The sequence below is a fragment of the Giraffa tippelskirchi genome, chromosome 2 (assembly GCF_054371585.1).
Source record: "Giraffa tippelskirchi isolate mGirTip1 chromosome 2, T2T-mGirTip1v1.2.pri, whole genome shotgun sequence".
In the NCBI taxonomy this organism is placed as follows: Eukaryota; Metazoa; Chordata; class Mammalia; order Artiodactyla; family Giraffidae; genus Giraffa; species Giraffa tippelskirchi.
This window is the reverse complement of record NC_137276.1, coordinates 2,905,001-2,925,000: the sequence shown is the minus strand read 5'-3', so window position 1 is coordinate 2,925,000 and position 20,000 is coordinate 2,905,001. Positions and strand designations below refer to the sequence as shown.

The 20,000-nt window shown below is 56.2% G+C and overlaps 1 protein-coding gene across 21 annotated transcripts in view; it reads right to left on the bottom strand.

Annotated features, from left to right (window-relative positions):
• The window catches only part of EBF3 (EBF transcription factor 3), a 129,140-nt gene that overhangs the window by 10,832 nt on the left and 98,308 nt on the right, over positions 1-20,000 (bottom strand). For all 21 annotated transcript variants that reach the window (XM_081573013.1, XM_081573009.1, XM_081573010.1 and 18 more), the window contains 2 exons: positions 19,422-19,548; positions 1,307-1,395 (listed from right to left, as the gene is read on the bottom strand). In XM_081573013.1, coding sequence (XP_081429139.1) covers positions 1,307-1,395; positions 19,422-19,548 — 216 coding nt within the window. The remainder of the gene's footprint in view (positions 1-1,306; positions 1,396-19,421; positions 19,549-20,000) is intronic.

The window sequence follows — 20,000 nt, the reverse complement described above, 5'->3', positions numbered from 1 at the left end:
TCCAAATGCCCCTTGCCCAGCAGTGAAGGCCCCGACAGGCACCTGGTCACCTGTGCTGCCAACACCAGCGAGTGAAGCTGGGAGGGCTGTCCAGTGGGGTCTGGCAGGAGGGCGGGTGGGGAAGGTGGCCCTGGACCCCCCCAGAGACCCCTGCCTGGGCGTCTTCCCCAAGCTCACCCGGCCTCAAACCCAGTGTTCACACGGGCCCGCCACGTACGTGTGTCCTCCTGACTGTGGGGGTTGCAGAGCTCAGTGGCCCAGCCCGCGGCCGGGCCTGGACTGAGGCTGGCAGCCCCCTGGTGATGGCTCTGCAGCCCCCGGGCCTTCCCTGGGGGAGCGCACCCTCAGGAACAAAACCCCTCCGTGAACTGCTCTGCATCTGAAAAAACATCTCCCTGGCCCCCCAGATCCAACTGTGAATACCTGACATCCCTCGCTAGCATGTTCACAAATTAAAAAGGAGCCTAATGATATTGCTTATGTTCATGCTGAGCATTAAAAAGGTAATGTCTAAAAGGTTTTATTGTGTTAATAAAACTCAGAGGTGGTCAAGACCTGGGAGAACGCAGGGGTGGAATATAAAATAATCAGTCATAATGTTATGACTTCATTTTTCATTTTGCGTTTTCAACTCTGCCTTGAAAACCAGAGAGGGCTTCTAAAGAGAGAAAGAGACAAAATTATATCAAAGGAGAGGGAAAATTATAAGCTTGACTTATCTTTAATGTTATACATCAAAATGAAATTCCTGTGATATGTGGCGTGTGCATAAACAACAGGCCAACGTTTGTCTTTGTTGAATTTAAATGAAAAGTCCCCCTAGATATTAATATGTGGACTTCATTTGTTAGCCTGCTAAGTCAGGGACTTATAACAAAAGCTTTGTAAACAAAAGATTAAACTGAATCGAGCTTTAGAAAATGAAAGGAAAACAAGAGTCAAGTAATCACAGATCAGACTGGGGCTGCCTAGATTGAAATCAGCCCGGGCTACTGGAGTGGAAAATGTTTAATTGAACTATTTCATTACGAGGAAGTTTATGTCCCCCTTGCAGAATCCAAAATATGTGCATCCGAGAAGCCTTTCTTTTCCTCCTTTAAAAATAGGGGTCCGCGGAGATGACAACACAAACCTGGAGATGGTGCGGCCCCTCCGGCCCCCTCCGCCCAGCTCTGCTCCCAGCCGGGGCGGCTCCCACACCTGTCGGTCGGGCTGCGGGCGAGGGTTTGGGGCACCTGGAAGCCCTCCTCCCCAGAGCACCTGCTACCCCAAACCGGAACCAGCCGCCACTTGCCCTTTTACTAACCTTGGGTAACCTTTCGGGATCACCCGGATGTCTCGGGATCACTTTCTGCAACCTCTGAAAGCCGTAATCTATGGTTGGTTCATTAAGGGCTGTAACAGGACACAGAAATGCAGGTCAGGTTAATTACTTTTATGTCATCCATTACTCGTTTATTGCATGCTTACAAATAAATGTGTGATTCTCCTTTTCTGACACTGTGGAAGGCAAGGCCCCCAAACCCCGGTTCTGTCCTGAGGAACAGGCTTCCCCTTTTCTTATGCACAGAAAAGCAAGGATTATTTCTAATCTATAATTAGACTGGGAGAAAGTCGAAGGGTTACTCAATCTATTGTAAAAATGGGCGCACAGTCAGGAAGTTGCCAGTTTCAGGGCCATATACAGCCATCACCGCGGTCGCAATAGCTGTCTACCTCACGCACGAGGCCTTCCACATCGGCCGGGGATTTATGGGAACCTGGCAATTATGACATATGTCCAGCTATTGCTAGCTTCAGATTTATCCCTGTGGTCCTTTTTTGTCTAGCATATTGCCTGAGCACAAACCAGGCAGGAGGAGCACTTATTCTTGCAAAGCTGTAATAATCTGTGAATGGCTGACTACAGACGGATGTGGGCACTATCATTCCACCAGCCCCACGAAATTGCCGGCCACAAATAGTAATTAATCTTTTTATCCCTCAAATTGTAATTTTGACTATGAACTGTGCACGGCCATAAATCAGCGGCCCGCACGCTGTGTACAGTGCATGAATCACGGCCGGGCTCGGTCCGACTGCAGCCTCTGTGTTTCACAAGCTTTATAAGGAGCCATTGGGCTTTATTATGGCTCTGCCCGACTCCAACAAAAACTGAGCCCGGGGCCGGGACGCAAGTTCAGATGAAAATACTTATTAGAGCACATTACTTCTTGATGTAGATATCGTTTTCCGGGGAGCAACGCCACGGTGCACGGCGCGACATAAATCAGGGGGCTTTCTGAGACTAATAAGACCCGCCGCCATCTATTCATTACTCAGCCCGCAATTCGGGCCATCACTCATTAGTCAGCGGGTAATTTGATGATTAACGCCACCCAACTCAGCGGGTCCGGGGAGCGCCGGGAACACAAAGGCGGCGGCTCGGAGGAGCGAGGTTAGAGGCCGCCTTTGAAGGCGCTTTCCGGAATAATTGGTCACCGTTATCCTCGAGTGCTCGGGCGCCGGTGTCAACACCCTCGGCGGGTCTCGGCAGCGTGGCCGCCGGAAGTGGAGGGCTGCGGTGCCGTCTGACATTCCATCATACACGCCGCGGAGACAAAGGTCCGCACAGGAATGTGAAGTAAGACATTTTCCTGTTAATAAAGCATTGATCCGACATATTGATTTTCCATGACATGGCTTTTGCTGCGATTCTGCCCTCCTTTTTCTTTGCAAATAGTAAAGCTCCTCAGAATGCCTCGGCGAGTGTGACACGGCAAAATTCCTAACTCTCTGTGATGTAAATTCTATATGTGTAAAAGCACTTCATAATCAAACCATTAATCATCAGAAGCTGTCAGGGGAGACTTGGGGGACAATTTGTCATGTCCCTGCCTGGGCCGGGACGAGGGTGTCAGGAAAAGTGCAGGCCGGGCGGACGGGCCTCACCCAGCCAGCGGGCCCCGAAAGGATTCCACGACGTCCCAGGTCTCCCGACCAGGGGACAGGAAAGATGGCCCAGCGTCCTCTCTCAGGGGCCAGGTCCCTCCTCCCCCCAGCTCACCGCCACGCCTGCTGGACTTAATGAATCGGCCCGGTGAAAGGTGATCCGAACACAGAGCCGGGCGGCCGCTATTGATTTCATGCAAATGCCCTGACAGGTGATAGACGCTTTAATGCAAGCTTCCAGAAGCTTTATGACTTGTAATAACCCTGCACTCTCATTCCGGGAGAGACATCCCTGATGCTTCAGCCAGACTGATCTCCTCCTCCTAGGACCAGAAAAGATTCCCAAGCAGTAGAAACGAGAGGGCCCCGCTCGCCTCCCACTGTAGCCCAAGGAGCGTCCACGTCATGAGCGCCCCGCCGAGAGCAAGGCTGGACGTCGGGAGATGACGTGTCTCGGTACAACCGCGGGTCTCTCCAGGCCGGACCCAGCGAGGGTTAGGGTTAGACTGGAGGGGCTGCAGTTGCAGCTGGAAATCCCGTCGGGGGCTTCACTAGGGAAGCCTGAAGGACTTACACGGAAGACTTAGGAGAAGAAGCCCCGTGATGCGTGTTCTCGGTTCGGGGCGGGGGCACTTTGATCACTGAGGGTGGGGTGGCCCGCCTCTGCGAGCAGCTGCCATCGGCAGAACTGACCGGTGGACTTCCGAGGCTGGAACCCCCCCAGAGCCCCCGGCCCCGCACCGGGCAAGAAGGGGAGTCACCCAGGCGTCCCTGGCACAGTCTACAACTGGAGGAGAAAACAGAAGCCCCTCCGCACATCTGATACATGGTCCGTGTATGGAGTTTACAAGGAGGGCTCGGCCGAGCCAGGCCACGGCTCCGCACGTCCAGTCACAGAGCAGCGAGCCAGGCCAATCAATACCACTTTCCTGTTTTAGAACTGGGTAATTATGAGGGGGAGAGATTGCCTGACCTTTCACCTGCACTGCATTACTTTGCTGATATTAAGATAAATTGCCTGATTTTGGGTAAACATATGCTGCGATTCAAGCTGTCAGCACTGGTTTGCTCAGGGGTAATTTGTATTGATCTCCCAGCTCCTGCCCAATTTTGCTTACTGACCTCGTGGATAATTAGAGAAGGAGCCTTGGGTGAGCTCGAGTCGGGACGAAGAAGAAATATGAAGAAGAATAAAGCAAATTTGTTTTATGTTAATATTTGTAGGTCCTCCTCCGGCCCTCACATCTGTCAGCATCAGGAGAGCCGTAAATTAATGGACTTGATTCCTGAGCAGTTTATTCCCAGGAATTATTTAGCTGCGTGCTTAGTCTCTGAACATGTGTCACTGGGTTAAATTAATTTAAACTCTGCCTTAAACACAACAAAAACAAATGTTATTTTCTGCTGAAGGGGAAAAAAAAAACCAAGACATTTCTCAAAATGTATTACCAGCATCCACCTTTCCGCGGGGATTTCCACGCCCATCTGTGTCGGAGAGGACGAGGTTTACAATAAACCACGCCCCCGACCCCCCACCTCCGCAAAAAAAAAAAAAGTAATTAGTGCCCATTATTTGTTCTGAATTCAAATCTTGCGAAGATGGGCTGCTACACGTAAAAAAGATGAATGCAGGCACAAAATTATATCATTTAAGATATGTCAGATTATAAGGCTGTTGTATCAAAAGTCATAAAACAAATCTCCCTTGTGAAATATCTCTTTATTAACCATGCCATAAGATATTAACATTCCTCATTTAGTGGAGGGCCTTTTATCTGTTTCAAATACATTATTCGTCCTTTTAGAGATAAACTGTATTAATATCCATTTGAGTAGGCTACCGCGGCCTAATGCATAGTAATTTTTGTTGGAGAGCTTTTATTTTAGAATAAGAAAATTACACAGCAATAAAACCTGAATGAACCAGAAGCTAGAATAGCCAGGAATCACATTCCATGCCAAATGGGGCAGGCAGGCAGGCAGCCTGTGAAAGGCCAGATACCCGGCTCTGGTATGCAGGCCAGCACCCAGCGCGGGTCACACAAATAGAGGCTGACACGGCGGCATAGACTCAATGATTCCCGCACGCGGGAATCGCCTACAGCTTGCAAGGATCCACATTTAAATATATTTGAGTGTACTGGAGTTAATCTTGTTACTTTACATGCATTAAAGTCATAACAGAAGAAGCATTCTAAATATTTAAGTCATGCCCGTGTACTGGGGGATTAATCATACCGCAATTGATAAAATTTTAACGGTCTGTGATGTCAGTTCAAGTTGGGATTGCCGGAGCTAATGTGGCAGCAGAAAATGGCATCAGGCTCCAAGCTGCAGCTGCGGCCAGAGCAGCTCCAACTGGCCGCTGCAATTAGGAACGCACCATACCGACGGGCAAGAGGCGGTAGAATTTTCTTTCTTGTGACATGCATAGTTTCAGTCTCCATTTTGACGGCTTAACCTTCTTTGTCAGCCAGCCCTGCCCTGTGGTCTGTGTTAATCTCTCATACACTGAAATGTATGTGATTATTTTATTAGACTTGAATAGCAAGTCCGCTAATGGAGAAATGTAATCCAGTGAAGCAACGGGGCATCCTTGGGGCCTCTGGGTTGGTAACACAGAAACAGAATTTCAGGGTGGACCATGTTATGTTCAGGGCCAGTGGGTGTTTTCTGAAAGTGAGAAAGTGTTCGCTTAGTCACATCCGACTCTTCTGCGACCTCATGGACTGTAGCCCCCAGGCTCCTCTGTCCATGGGACTTCCCAGGCAAGAACACTGGAGTGGGTTGTCATTCCCTTCTCCAGAGGAAGTGCCCGACCCAGGGATCAAACCTGGGTCTCCTGCACTGTAGCAGACTCTACTGTCTGAGCCACCTGGGGAGCCCATTTTCTAAAAGAGCACCTCTCTTAGAAGGAAAACAGCCAAACCAACTGCCTCTAAATCCATTTCATCCACTCACCGTTTATTAAGCAGCTACTACATGCCCAAGGCTCTGCTGTGGAAAACCTGCCCCCAAAGGCATCAGGAACAGCAGCCCCGAGCAGACCTGACCCGATATTCGTGCTGCTGCTGCTGCTTCGATGGGCCACCTGCCCAGGGCGCTGGGATCCCCCCAACCACCCCCAGGCCTGGAGGCACCCTGGCTGCAAACAGGGACTGGTCTGGGGCAGGAAGGAGGGGTCGCGGTGACAAGGCTGAATTGTGATGGCAACCTCCCGACCACCCCTGCCGGGGGCACCTGGAGACCAGCCCAGCCAGCGAGCAGGGACACCGACTCTAAGTACACCAAGACTAATTGTTCCTACAGACACCGTTGTGCTTTTAAAGCAGCATCATTAGCGCACAAGGGGGATACCCAGGTAGGAAACTCGCCGCCTTTAGCATCGACTCCATTTAAACCCAAGCCCAGTGAGCAGAGAAAGATACAAGAAGTTTCAGGTTTAGCACAAATTTCCCTTCTGCCTGAAAAACCTGCCTACAACAATAAAAACAGGAAGACATTCATTTGCTTCATTCCAGCTGCTGGTTGCAGCTATTAAATGAGTTCCAGTTTCATTTCAATAATGATCATCTTCCTGTAACTTCCCAATCATGCATTTGTCATAATGCAGTAATTTTCTAGCTACAAACAGATCCTCATAATGAGGCAGTTTTTCACATTAGCAACATAACTACATAATAAGAACATCTGCAGTTCCTTTTCCGAGGGACAAGAACGCACTTCAATTAAGGCGATGGGGATTGTTAAATAAGATATAGTATATTTTACTAACAGGGATACCCAGACCCTGCCCCGACAGACTGCAGCCCTTCAGTGTGCCTGAATGAACACAGGTTGTAATGTGTAAAAATTAAATAAAGTAAAATTAAATTGCTCAATACAAAGACATCCCTCTAGAGGGTGTTAGTGATTTCAGTGACAAAGTGCTATTTGCTGACAAGTAGTTTACACATTAACCAGCTGGATCCAGGGGGGAAATGCCAATAGCAATTATATCACCTTGAGGTTATTAAATGTCCCACTGATAAGTAACTAGGTGAACTTGACCAGGTGATAAAGACTGCTGTGAGCAAATGATTGTGCACTGCAGAACGTGGCTCCGTCCTGCTGTTTCTCCAGATAGCTTTCCTTTCAAAAATGACTGTACAAAAAGTCGCATTAAAAATGTGTGGCCACGGCAGACAAAATTGGTATTTAGCTCCCCCGCACCCCACCCCGCCGGAGCGCCTCCTCCACTCCACCTCAAGAACATGACCCGGGCTGTAACCGCCTGGTTTTCCTCCCGTTTTTCGGCTTTAAAACGATGCTAAGTTCCCCACTTCATCATCAACTGTCTCCTCCAACTGCATTTCATCTATAAGAAATTCAGATGCTCGGGAAATTAAAATTTCAAAGATCTGCTGCAAAAAAAAAAATCAATGGGGCGAGATCAATGCTCATAGAAATTTCATGAACTTTGAACTGATCCGGGCCTGATGATGAGAGGTGGCTGGAGTTTCAGGCGGCTGACGGCTCCTCGTGCGGGCCGCACAGCCGAGAGGAGGGCCACGTCGGAGGTGGGTTTCTGCTTTCATATTTTGTCCGACAAAAAAAATTAATTTTTGGCCTATTTCAGCAACAAGCAAAGATAGAAAAGGCAGAGGCTGCCTCCCCCCCACGCGACGCACAGCACCCCCACTTCTGAAGAGCCCCTCACGCTCCGCACATTAACGCAGCCACGAAATGAAATCGGTTCCCTTAGCAGCCGATTGCAGGTGCAAATTAATATTGTAAAATGAAGATCGATACATGGACAGGGCCAAATCAATAGCGGCTAAATTATTGCTGCATTTTCCTCCTCATTCAAGATGAGTTGTGTTTTCCTCTCAAAGTCAATACTTTGCAGCTTTTCTCATTAATTTCTCAATAAATTTGGCAATGAATTTCAATCACAGAACTCGGCAGGGTGAGCCGGGCGCCGCGGCATGCATGGGGAACACAAAGGCCGCGGCGGGTGGGCATCGCGCGCCAGGAGACGCTGCCCCCAGCCGGCCCGGGCACGGCGGCACCAGCCCGTTCTGACACCCCGAGCGCCAGGCGGCTGAGCCCCGGTCCCCGCACTGAAGGGGCCTGGCTTTTCTGGCGGCTCGCCCGCCGTGGCCCTGACAGCCCGCCCGCCGTGGCCCTGACAGCCCGCGGGGCGGCTTGCGCCCACCCCGGGTTGGCCTCTGCTTCCCGGACTCCTTCCCGGAGTCCCTCCAGCCCAGAGTACCTGGCGTCGCCAGGACTTCTGAGCACGCGAGAGGCGCCACACTTGACTTCTCATCGGAAATCGGGCCCACTCGCCGCTCCGGAGGGGTGCTCCCATGCCCGGCCCAGGGCCTCCCTGCACGGCTCCCCAGCGCTGGCAGTGCCCAGTGGCTTTGTGATGGAACATCAGACCAGAAAAGGGGACAGCGCATCTCCCTTGTTCCCCAAATAATACCCTTGCTGACACCACTGGATGGCATTCAAACAGTCCTGTTTACATACCTCAAGGAATACCCTGGACGATGGCTTTGTAGTCATGTCCAAACCATGCCCACACAGCCCAGGCCTGCAGCTCAGGAAGACTGAGGCCCGGGCTGTCAGACGCTCCTCTTTCTCTGGGCGCTCGGCCCCCAGGGACAGGGACCCCCGAGACACACTCCCCAAGGAGGCAGGAGAGGGGGGCCCGACCACCTCCACCCTTCACATCCCCCACCTTGGTTCCAGCCAAAGCAGCCTCTCTCCACGGGTAGAAGGGTCTGAACAAAAGGGAAGGCGAAGGTGGTGAACGGAAACCGTCCTCAAGAATAAAGGGCATGGATGATCCAGGTCACCCGCCTTCGGGGAGAAAACCTCCAGCCGGCCCGTGTGCTCGCCCTCCCAACAGAACGCTCTGCGGAGGCCCTTCCAGGCCACGCATCCGCACACTCGGAGTCAGCGCGACACCACAGCCCAGAGGGAAGCTACGGGCGACTCCGGAATGACCCCCACCCTCACCATGGCTGGAGGTGGCCCAGCCCCCAAGACCTCTCCCCTCCCTTCCCGCGTTCCCGAGGTGGCCCCCAGGGCGCACTCCCCAGCCCCCTCGTTCACATGCTCCTCCTGGAAAGCCATCACCCTGAGTCACAGCACCTGCCCTACTCAGCGCAGGCACACAGCATGTGCTCCATCGTAACGACAAAGGACCACAGTGACCCCGGGGACTTCCTGAAAATACGAGACCCATGGAGAAGGTTTATTTCCGTTTCTGACTTGGAGAAGCCAAAGTGAGCACAACATTTCCCGTACGTCCACCCAAGGACTTGCTCATGAGTATTTCACAGCAGCATCGCTTGGCGTATAGTCGGCCCTCCGTATCCGCAGTCCTGAACCCTCAGATCCAACCAAGCGCAGCTACGACCTTGGATACGAAGGACTGCGCTGCAAGGGGCCCGAGCATCCGTGGATTTGGTCCTGGAACCTGTCTCCCCAGCAGGCCCCAAGCAGGGACCGTGCCAAGTTGAATGGATGATTCGATGTCTCAGCACAAGGGAAGACCACTCGGCCGCATAGAGGAAGGAAGCGCAGCGCGGGGACTGTGAGCGAGGAGAGGCTCACACAGGACCACGTGCCGGACGAGTCCACGGACACGAACCACCTGGACGGGCGGACATACAGAGACAGGAAGGAGAGCGTGGTTGCCGAGGCTCGGCAGGGCGGGAACGGGAGAGGGGCCCTGACAGCTGCTTGGGCGCGTTTGTCACGGAACGTTCTTCCATCGGTGGTCGCACAACCTTGTGACCCTCCTAAGAACCGCTTAACTGTGCACGTGGACGGGTGAATTTCAGGCTGTGAGTTACATTTGGACACAGAACAGAATCTGAAGGACACACACGCCCGCCAGGCCTGCACCCGAGGAAGGCCTCTCACGGTCTGAATGTTGTCGGAGGGGAGTCTGGCATTTGTGTAGAATATCAGAGGCCAAAACTGGGGTGAACAGGCCCCCAGCTGGGGGCAGGGGCCTGGGGAAGAGACCCTGCTACTCAGGGAGAATCTGCTGGCCGCCTTCAGTCCCCACAGAGGCATTTTCAACTCCTGGTTTTTCAAGGTGAATAAAGAAGAAAAGCAAGGTACTAAGTCAGAGCCTTTAAAGACAGCACCAAGGTCAATGTAAATACTGACATGGCCAAGAAGAGTCCCTGAGCACAGGATTCCGGGTTATGTCTCTTAAGTAACACAGTCCTGTTTCCTCCCAAGGGGCCCCGCAAACCCCCAAATGTGTGGGGCTCAGAAGGCCTCTGGGACCTCACCCGCCCCCGGGCCCTGCCACCCTGCCCAGACTCGCTCCCCCCAGCTCCCCCACCCCCGGGCTCAAGCTCTGCCCTGTGCCTGGAGACCCCCGACCTGCCTGGAGACCCCCACCTGCCTGGAGACCCCCGACCTGCCTGGAGACCCCCCAACCCGCCTGGAGACTCCCCGACCCACCTGGAGCCCCCACCTGCCTGGAGACCCCCTGACCCGCCTGGAGACCCCAACCCGCCTGGAGACTCCCCGACCCACCTGGAGCCCCCACCTGCCTGGAGACCCCCCGATCCCCCTGGAGACCCCCGACCTGCCTGGAGCCCCCCACCTGCCTGGAGACCCCCCAACCCGCCTGGAGACCCCCGACCCGCCTGGAGAACCCCCAACCCACCTGGAGACGCCCCAACCCGCCTAGAGACCCCCAACCTGTCTGGAGACCCCCCCAACCCACCTGGAGCCTCCGACCTTCCTGGAGAACCCCCGACCCACCTGGAGACCCCCCGACCCACCTAGAGACCCCCAACCTGCCTGGAGACCCCCCCAACCCACCTGGAGACCCCTGACCTGCCTGGAGACCTCCACCTGCCTGGAGACCCCCTGACCTGCCTGGAGACCCCCAACCCACCTGGAGACCCCTGACCTTCCTGGAGAAACCCCGACCCACCTGGAGACCCCCCAACCCGCCTAGAGACCCCCGACCTGCCTGGAGACCCCCACCTGCTTGGAGACCCCTGACCTGCCTGGAGACCCCCACCTGCCTGGAGACCCCCCGACCTGCCTGGAGACCCCCGACCTGCCTGGAGACCCCCACCTGCCTGGAGATCCCCCGACCCGCCTGGAGACCCCAGACCTGCCTGGAGACCCCCCGACCTGCCTGGAGACCCCCACCTGCCTGGAGATCCCCCAATCTGCCTGGAGACCCCCTGACCCACCTGGAGACCCCCAACCTGCCTGGAGACCCCCAACCTGCTGCTGAGGTGCAGCCTGCCTGCCCTGGGCATGCTTGTCCGCAGGGGCTCCTCCCACAGCCACCCCTCTGCTCGGAGACCCGAGCCCCTTCCAGGACTTCATGGCTGTTGCTTCTCATCCTCATCCTTGTTAGGCTCTGAGCTGCTGGAAGCGGCCCAGAGCCAGGCCCCAGGCTGCCCGCATAAAGCCGGCTGGGTCCCCCAGGGGAACCCGGGGAAGCACGCCTCACCCCCAGCACCTACGAGACGCAGGGGGTCTCTGGCCTTCCCTGGTCACCTGCAGAGAACCTGGCCCAGGTGGGCCTTGGGGAGACGCTGACTGCGAGAAGCCACAGGTCAATTCCCAGTCGTGTGAACACAAGGCCTCCACACCCCACCCTCGACGCCCAGCTCCCCTGAAAGACCACTGCTGCCCACGGCGTTTCCTGAGTGCAGAGAGGGCCAGCAGTCAGGGCGGCGGGGGCGGTGGGCGGTGTCCACCACCCCGGGCCTGTCTCCGGGGGGGACTCGCGGGCAGCGTGCGTGAGGCTGCGGCCCCAGCACTTCGCATCCTGTAGCTCACTCTAACGGGTCAGCTTTCAAAACCACCTCCAAGGTCACCAGCGACGAGCACTCGTGGCAAACCACCTCCAGTGTGGGGCCCATGTGGCCTGATGCCACGAGGGCCACGAGCGCCCTGGGTGTGTGGTCATCCCCACGGGCTCACGGGCGTCCTGGGCTGGGGACGTGTTAGGGAAAGGCGCCAGTCTGGTCTTCAGAAGCCAGCGGAGGTGACGGTCGGGCCTAAAGCAGCCGGCTGGTCCCCGGCACCAGGCGCACGGATTCTGAGACTGAGCGGGACAGCCCTGCCACCCCCAGGGCTGAGACCCGGAAGGGCCCAGGGGGTCCCAGGCAAGAGGCGTCCCCCAGGAGGATGAAAAGGGCTGAAAAGATGGGAAGAAACCTGGCCGAACTCCCCCACTTCCAAGCGCTCAGAGGCCCTGACTGTGGTCCTCAGTGGTCAGCGGTGCTCGGAGTGGAAGAGGGTCAGGCCAGTGGAAGGCCGGCCCACAGACGGGGCTCACCGTGTCGGGAGGTGGGGTCTCTGCGTGTGGAGGTGCAGGAAAGGGCCCTCGGGAGAGCTGGGAAGGGCGGTGTCTGGGGGCATGATGGACCCACCGCCAGGCTGCACCTTTAAGGAACGTCCCCCAAAGATGATTTATGTCCACAAGTCCCAAGATGGGCAGTGGCCCACGGTCTCCATGGGAGACTGTGTGTCTCACACTCAACACCCTCTGTAATGAGTCTTCTGGAGCACACGCGCCCACAACGTGCACCCAGGGCCCTCATGCAACCCAGTGACTACAGGCTGTTTAACAGCATTTGAAAACGTCTGTGTATTTCTGGGGGTGGAGCATACAGCTCACACCCCTGATGAAGATGTTGCATGTGTTGCTGTGTTATTGAAAAGCCATTTTAAGAAAGAATGATTCAGCTTGCATTTTCTATGGAATACATTGAATAAAAAAGGTCCAATCAACTCAAATGATAGTTTTTTTTAAATGTCCTTTTTGTCAGGTTCAGCTTTTGGGATCCAAGCCTCAGCCTAGAGCCTAAAGTGAAAGTGAAAGTCGCTCAGTCATGTCCAACTCTTTGCAACCCCATAGACTATACAGTCCATGGAATTCTCCAGGCCAGAGTACTGGAGTGGGTAGCCTTTCTCTTCTCCAGAGGATCTTCCCAAGCCAGGGATCAAACTCAGGTCTCCTGCATTGCAGGTGGATTCTTTACCAGCTGAGCCACAAGGGAAGCCCCAAGACCTTCCCAAAACAAAGGTTTCAAATGAAAACCTGGGCAGCTCGGGACCCCAGGGCACCCAATCAGGCCGCAGGGACGTGGAGGGAGGAGGCCCGCGGCCCCTGCGAGGGCGGACAGGACTGTTCTTCCTTCTCTCCCGGGACCACAGGCCGGCCTGCAGCTTCTGCTCCTGGTCAGCAGAAGGCCCGCAGCTTCCTTGGCGGGCTCTCCGCTGAGACGGCCGTGCGTCCCGCCGCTTCCCCAGTCTTCCCCCCGGACGCGGTGGGAGCTTCTCCCCCCAGGGGACGCATGGCTTTGATCTGTACGCCCCGTCCTCGCCACCTTACCCCGCTCTCCCGTCGCTCATGGGCACTCCCCCGGGCTTTGAGAGCTGCCCCAGAAGCAGGTGGGCGTCCTGACAGACCACAGACGCCAAGTCAAGTCCCAAACTCGCCCTGTCCCCGTGGGGCAGGGGGCTGGCGGCCCGCGGCCCCTACCCCCGCCGAGGGAAACCCATGACCCCTTTGTCCTCTGGGGAAGACGAATGGCTGTCTCCTCTCGGCTCCGTGTTGTCAGGTTTGGTGCTGAGAGTCAATACCTTCACCTTGACGTGGAAACTTCCTGATTTATCAGCCGGCTCCCCTCCCGGTGAGCGCAGCCCCGCCACTCACAGCCATCGGGCTCCGGGAAGAGCAGCCTGTGGTCACAGCACTTGGAAAACAAGCAAAGCCCCTCTGATGACAGACAAATGTGTCTTGTTAGCAACTGCCCAAAAGCGCTTGACTTGTACTAATAACAAAAAGGCCATGCTGGTCACCGTGGGTCCAAAGACGAAGCACCCTGTCACCAGCCTGGTTGGGAAATTAGCAAATAATGTTCTTTTCCTTGATAAATGGGTGACAGCTTCCTCTCACCAATCATTTCTAACATTTTGATGCATGCCTATGATCCCACTGGAGGAGCAGAAAAGTTTACTGGCCCTCAATTTTCAGATGATGAATGGAGCGCCTCTAAATGTGCGATTTCTGGATGAGGTATAGTTCATTTTAAGCAATTCTAGTAAATGGGTGTCACTGATTAGGACAAATCGTCTACTTGTGCAAGAGCACACACGGTGTGTCTCATTCTCCGGCCTCCTCCGAGACGGCGGGCACGGGGACGGCAGGGACCCGGGAGGCCTCGCCGCCCGGCTCCTGAGAAGGACGCGGGGCTGGGTGCGCATCCCCCGCGCCACGCCACGCCGGTGGAGTCACTGGTCGCCTTCTGGGGCTGGGCCGCACCATGCGGACGACACCAGGGGGCCTGCCCCTTCCTCTGCGGCCCCGAGGAGCCCCACCAACGGCCTCGGAGACGCCAACAGGGACAAGCTCATCCTCTGCCCCCGACTCGCAGCCAAGGACGAGCAAAGGTGGGTGGGGCGGCCGAGAAATCCTGCTGGAGTCGTGTGTTGTCTGGGGAGCTATCTCAGCTCTCGGGTCCTGAAGGGGTCTCCCCAAGCTGCTTTCCCACTTGACCACCCTCAGGTTAAAAGCAAGTCTGTCTGTCCTCCAGGGCAGCAAAGATTGCCACTGACACCCTCCGCCTGGTGAGCGGGGACCAGCGACAGCCCTGGGTCTGCAGGGTCCCTGCTACAGCCAGGAACGCCCGGGGGAGCCACTGAGAGCCGCTGGGCCTCGCTGGCTGGGACGGGGAGCCCACGAATCACAGACATGGGCTGAAAGCATCCCCCGAACCCCGAACCCAAAATGCAAACACCTCCCCCACATCCACCTCCGTGGTCAAAAACTGATCACCAAAATAATCAGGTGGCTTACATTTAAGGGGAAGGAACGCATGAGCAAGCAGTTTAGCAAAGTAAAAACAGTATGATGTGTGGGAGGCAATTAGGAATCGTCTGCTCTGTGGATACAAGTAATCTGTTTGAGAGGCACTGGGCTGGGAGACAGCGGGTCGGCGTGGCAGTGGTCGAAGGGTATCGACTCCGCTGCGTGCCATCGGCTATTGACAGAATCATGTCTGAACGCACACACAAGAACTTTAAAACACTTCCGAAACGCCCGCGCCCTTCGAGAGGCGAGGCCACGTGTGGGTTAGGTAGCGGAAGTGTGCCAAAGGACGTGGTGGCCCCCGGGGCGAGCCGACAGCCACCCCTGGTGCCAGACAGCTCCCGAGACAGAGCGAGCACCCCTCCCTTCCCCGACATGTCGCCAGTGTTAAGCCGACTCCCTGGGAAAGCCCCTGACACTGGGAAAGACTGAAGGCAAAAAGAGAAGGGGGTGGCAGAGGGTGAGATGGTTGGATAGCATCACTGACTCAAGAGACATGGGTTGCAGCAAACTCTGGGAGGTATTAAAGGACAGAGGGGCCTGGCATGCTGCCGCCCATGGGGTCAGAGAGTCAGACATGACTGAGCAACTGAACAACAACAAGTGATTTAAAAAAAAGAAAAGAAAACAAATACCGTATCAGGAAGAATGAAAACTGTTGGCAATCACTGGCTGAATAATGGTTTCATGTCTGAAACTGCACATCTTCATGCAGACAGCGGCCGTCTTTCTGTCCCCATCTCGTCCACGCTTGGCCGCTGAGCTTGGCCCCTGCCACTCCGGCCCTGGCACGGTCTCTGCCACCATCCTGCTCAGTAACTGAACTGGCTGTGCCCATGGCAGACTGCATGCTGACGCCTGGCCATTTGTGATAATTCCTTTAATTGAGCAAAAGAAATCTCTAAACTGAGGGTGGGGCCAGCCACACATTCGGGCGCGAGAGGGCTACAGCCCCTGGCTGCGACCTGGTGTCCCGTGGAGCCACGCTCGTGAGTCAGGCCACCAGCAACCAGCTCCCGCCCTTCTGTGTCACAGGAAACCCTCTGCCAAACGGACACGTTGGGGAAAAGGGCCGCTTGTGGTTGTGCAAAAGCACCTCACGCTCGCAAACGTTGTCTGTAAAAGCAGTTTTCCCTCAAACATAATTTCAATTAGAAGCATACAAATTCCAATTTGTCTTAATCGAATAACACCGCAATGCTTACATTCTAATTAAAAAATAATTTCTTTTATTGCTCTGAACAACTCGATGTCTTTCTACTGGTTGAAATTATAAATGTCAGACTGTTCGCTCTGGCCATGGAGTTCCTCAGGTAGGATATTCCGGGACTATTTTAATTATTATTAAACGAGCAAACGATACACTATTAGACAAATATTAAAACAAGCATTGCACTCAGTTATTAATTTGCACTGTTCACTTTTAAATGCAGCAAATATCTCATTAATTTAATTTTAGGTGCCCACCCGTTTATATTGCATTTTACAGTCTGGAAGGCAATTCACTATTAACTGGCAATTACATACAGAGTGATTGTTAATTCTGCTCCTAAGTGCTAGCCGCTTGAAAATTGTTCTCTCTCTCTAATTTCTGACCTTCTTGCAACAGGGGTGAGGCGCACTGGGACTACCAGGACTGGTGCGGAGGAGCCGGACATGTCATTGTGACTCATTCTTTTAATTCACCGTGCTAATCAACCGCACTACCACCGCCTCCCAAGGTAATTCTGTCTTTACCGGGGCTGAAAGCAGCCGGCGAAGGGGCCTGGACGGGTGGGCTAGGCTGCCCCCCACCGCACACCCACTCTGGGTTGACAAATCGGGTCTGGTTCAGAAGAACCTGGGGTTTCTCAGCTGCTGTAAACAGCTCGTTTAGACCTTGGCCTCTGGGAGGGGAGGGGGGGCCTCCTTGCCCCCAGGCCTCGCAGCCTCACCCAGGAGGGCTTGGGGTGACCTGTCCTCGCGAGCCAGGATGCTGATGGGAGCCAGACGCCCAGGGGACGGTGCTGGCCTGCAGGGTGTCCGGCCTCCAGGAGGGCTGGCGTGGCCTGCAGAGGGGAGCAATTCTCCGTGATTGCGCCTCTGTCCCCGTCAATTCCAGGGCAGCACAAATCAGACAGAAGCTTCCAGGTCAGACAGGTTACGACCCCACCTTCCCCCACCTTCCCTCCGCTCTGGAGAGCACAGCCCCCCGCAGCCCTGACAAGCGTTTGAAATGTATATTCCCGTTAATGATGGGGGAGGCATAGATGAGCCCCCTGCAGGAGGGGCCTGGCTCACTGAATGGCTTCATTGAAACATCCATTCACGGGAGAACGCTTTGTGGAGGAAACCCCAAAGCCTTGGGCCGCTGAGACCCCCAACATGGGATCTAAGAAGACCCCTCACTGTGGCCAGCGTGGTGTGGACACAGCAGCGGCCGCCGAAATGGAAGATGGGCACTGGGACACGGGTGTCCCTGGAATGGACTCGGGGATGCTCGCTTCCCTGCGGGCAGGGGGCCTCTGGCCAAGGAAGGTGTTCTGCCCCGCTGGGGGTAGCTGGCTACAGAGAGCCGCCCCAGCTTCACCCACCCCTCGTGGCACCCAAGCGGCCGGGCCTCGGCCCCGGGACACCGGCTGCCCACGCAGCAGTGCCCGCACACCCTCCCTCCAGCCATGATGCCCAGCTCAGTGGCTCTCCTGCCACGGGGGCCACGGTCCCCGGTAGCTCCTGGAGTGCTTAGAGGAACCAGGCCTTTCTGCCATCACGTCTCTTCTGAGCCAGCACTTCGACCACAGCCTGCAGGTCTCTGGACCCAGACCCTGTGGGTCAAGAACTGGGCATCTGGAGACCTGCAAGGGGCACGGCCAGGAGGCCAGAGAGGCTGACTCGGGGGGAGGTCCCTGTCCGTCTAGGGCGGAGCTGGGTGGTCTCACCACCTACAGATGCCCCCACCCGCCAGTGCCTGACCCGACCCGGCACCATGCAGCCCACGGCCACTCAGGGCCGGCCAACAAATACACATCCCCTCCTCCGAGGGACCCGGACGCCCCAGCGGCTGTTCCCAGGAGCTCAGATCACACACGCACTGAGGGGGAAGTGGGACGGGGGCATTGAGCATCCCCCAGGCCCCCCGGGCAGGACTCGGGGCTCAAGTGTCCCCCAGGGCCCCGGGCAACACCAGGTGGAGTAGAGTGGGGCACCCACTGCCCCATGTTCTGAGCTCACAGCCAGAAACCCAGTGGGGAGACAGCCCATTAGGGACCTTGGCTCCCCCCTCCCTGCGCCTGGCGGCCGTGGTGCTCCTTCCACCCAGAAGAGCCCCTGCTGTGGCTGCGGGTACGAGGCTCACAGGACACCCCAGCTGTGTGACCTGCTTTCCGGAGTCTCTATTAGTTAGCACGCTGGTGGCCTCAGTGGGGGGCCGCTGTCCCTCATCCCTCGTCTCACCAGGGGGCCCGAGCACCCGCCCTGGAGGTGGGTGCCCATCAGAGCCCACTCCACTTCGTCCCCGGGCTCCAGGTGGCACGTGCTGGCCCCAGGGGCAGAAACGGCCCCTCCCTGCCCCGCTGACTCGGTCAGCGCTGCTCAGGGCTGGACTGGAGGCAGCCTCGCCCCGTCAAGGACCCAGGCATCGCTGCAGCCCAGGCCGTCGAGGGTCTGGGCGCCTCTGGACATGGCAGCCCTGCTCTCGGCCGGGACCCAAGTCAGACGCAGCCTAGGGGCGACACTGGGCTGGCTGGAAGACCTAAAGGGGGCGGGGGGCTGAGTTACGTCCACTCCTCACCCTGCCCCCAAGTGGAAGGGACCTCAGTTCTACCTCGTCACCCACCCGCTGGACAGAGGAGAGGCCCACATCCCAGGGGAGACCAGACCTGCCCCCGGGTGCCCTGCACGGGTAACGGCACGTGGTCAGACCCCGAGGCCCAGCCCAGGCTCCCGCACCAGCCCAGCCACCCTGACCAGGTGAGCACGTGGAGGCCACCCTGCCCGAGAACAAGCCCTCACCCCCAGGGGCTCAGCACGCGGAGACCTCGCAGACGTCCCAGCCTCCGTGGGTGGCAGGACCAGAGGTCCCGATGCAGACAAGCCCTGTGGTCACTGCAGTCTTTCTCAACAGCAGCCTCGGACGCATTGTGTCCTCCAAGCCACCTGTGCGCAAAGCACTGCGGCACACGACTTCCGGATGACAAACCAGGACCTCAGAGGGACCCTTCCTGGTGATGTCGGCGTGCCATGCCCCTCACAGAATACAGACCCTCTGTCAGCAGCAGGGTGGTGTGCGGTGTGAGGCCCCAGGCTGGGTAGAGACCTGCTTCTGTTATCCACAGGTGTGGGTGACCTTGGGTACACGACCTGACCTCTGGGACCTCACGGGGTAGCCACCCCTTGGACGCTGGGAACGTGGTTACTGACAGCCCACCGCCTCCCTTTACAGGCAGGACCACAGATGGGGCGAGGGGACGGATCCCGCAGCCCCAGCGGTCTGCACCTGTTCATGGCGTCACACCAACTGGTCAAGGATGCAGAGACTCCCTGACGACACCACCCCCTGGCTCGCCCACCCTCCCTGCAGAACCCGCGCAGGGGGTCCTGGGGGCCATGCAGAGGCCCTCCTGGATCAGGAAAGCTGGAAAGGTGGACTCACCAGTGTAGACAAACCGCCCCGGAGCACCTTTACAGAACTGCTTGGACTTGTAGGACAAGGTGACTTCGACGACTCCAGGAATGTGCCTCGGTGGGGTCTGGACGCGGATGGCATGGGGCGTGATCAGCTACAAGAACCATACAGTGAAGAGGCCTTCAGCAGTGCTGGGCGTAAGAGGAGGACACTTGCCAGTTGGACATAATTACCAAAAATGAGCAAAATTGGACCATCGTCTCGGAATGCTCCCTCCGAGCTGTCACCCAGACTCAGGACCTACAGTTGCGCTTTCAGGAAAATGTCTGCAAATGATCCCGGGTGTAGTTTGCAGGAAAGGCCACAGGGCATCATTCATATGAAAATTGCCACCATATGTCTCCTTAAACCTGCTCCTAGTAATTCTAGCACTAATTGTTCCAGGGCACTCAGGACCTCCGACGGCAGGTTTGAAACCCCAGGGCTGGGGGGGCAGAGTTCTGCAACCGCCCACCGGAGAAGCCCCTGCCTCAGGCGCACTGTTGGCTTTCAGGGGATGAGGCGGGCGGGTGGCGCCATCGACAGAGTGTCAGACGGTCCATGGAC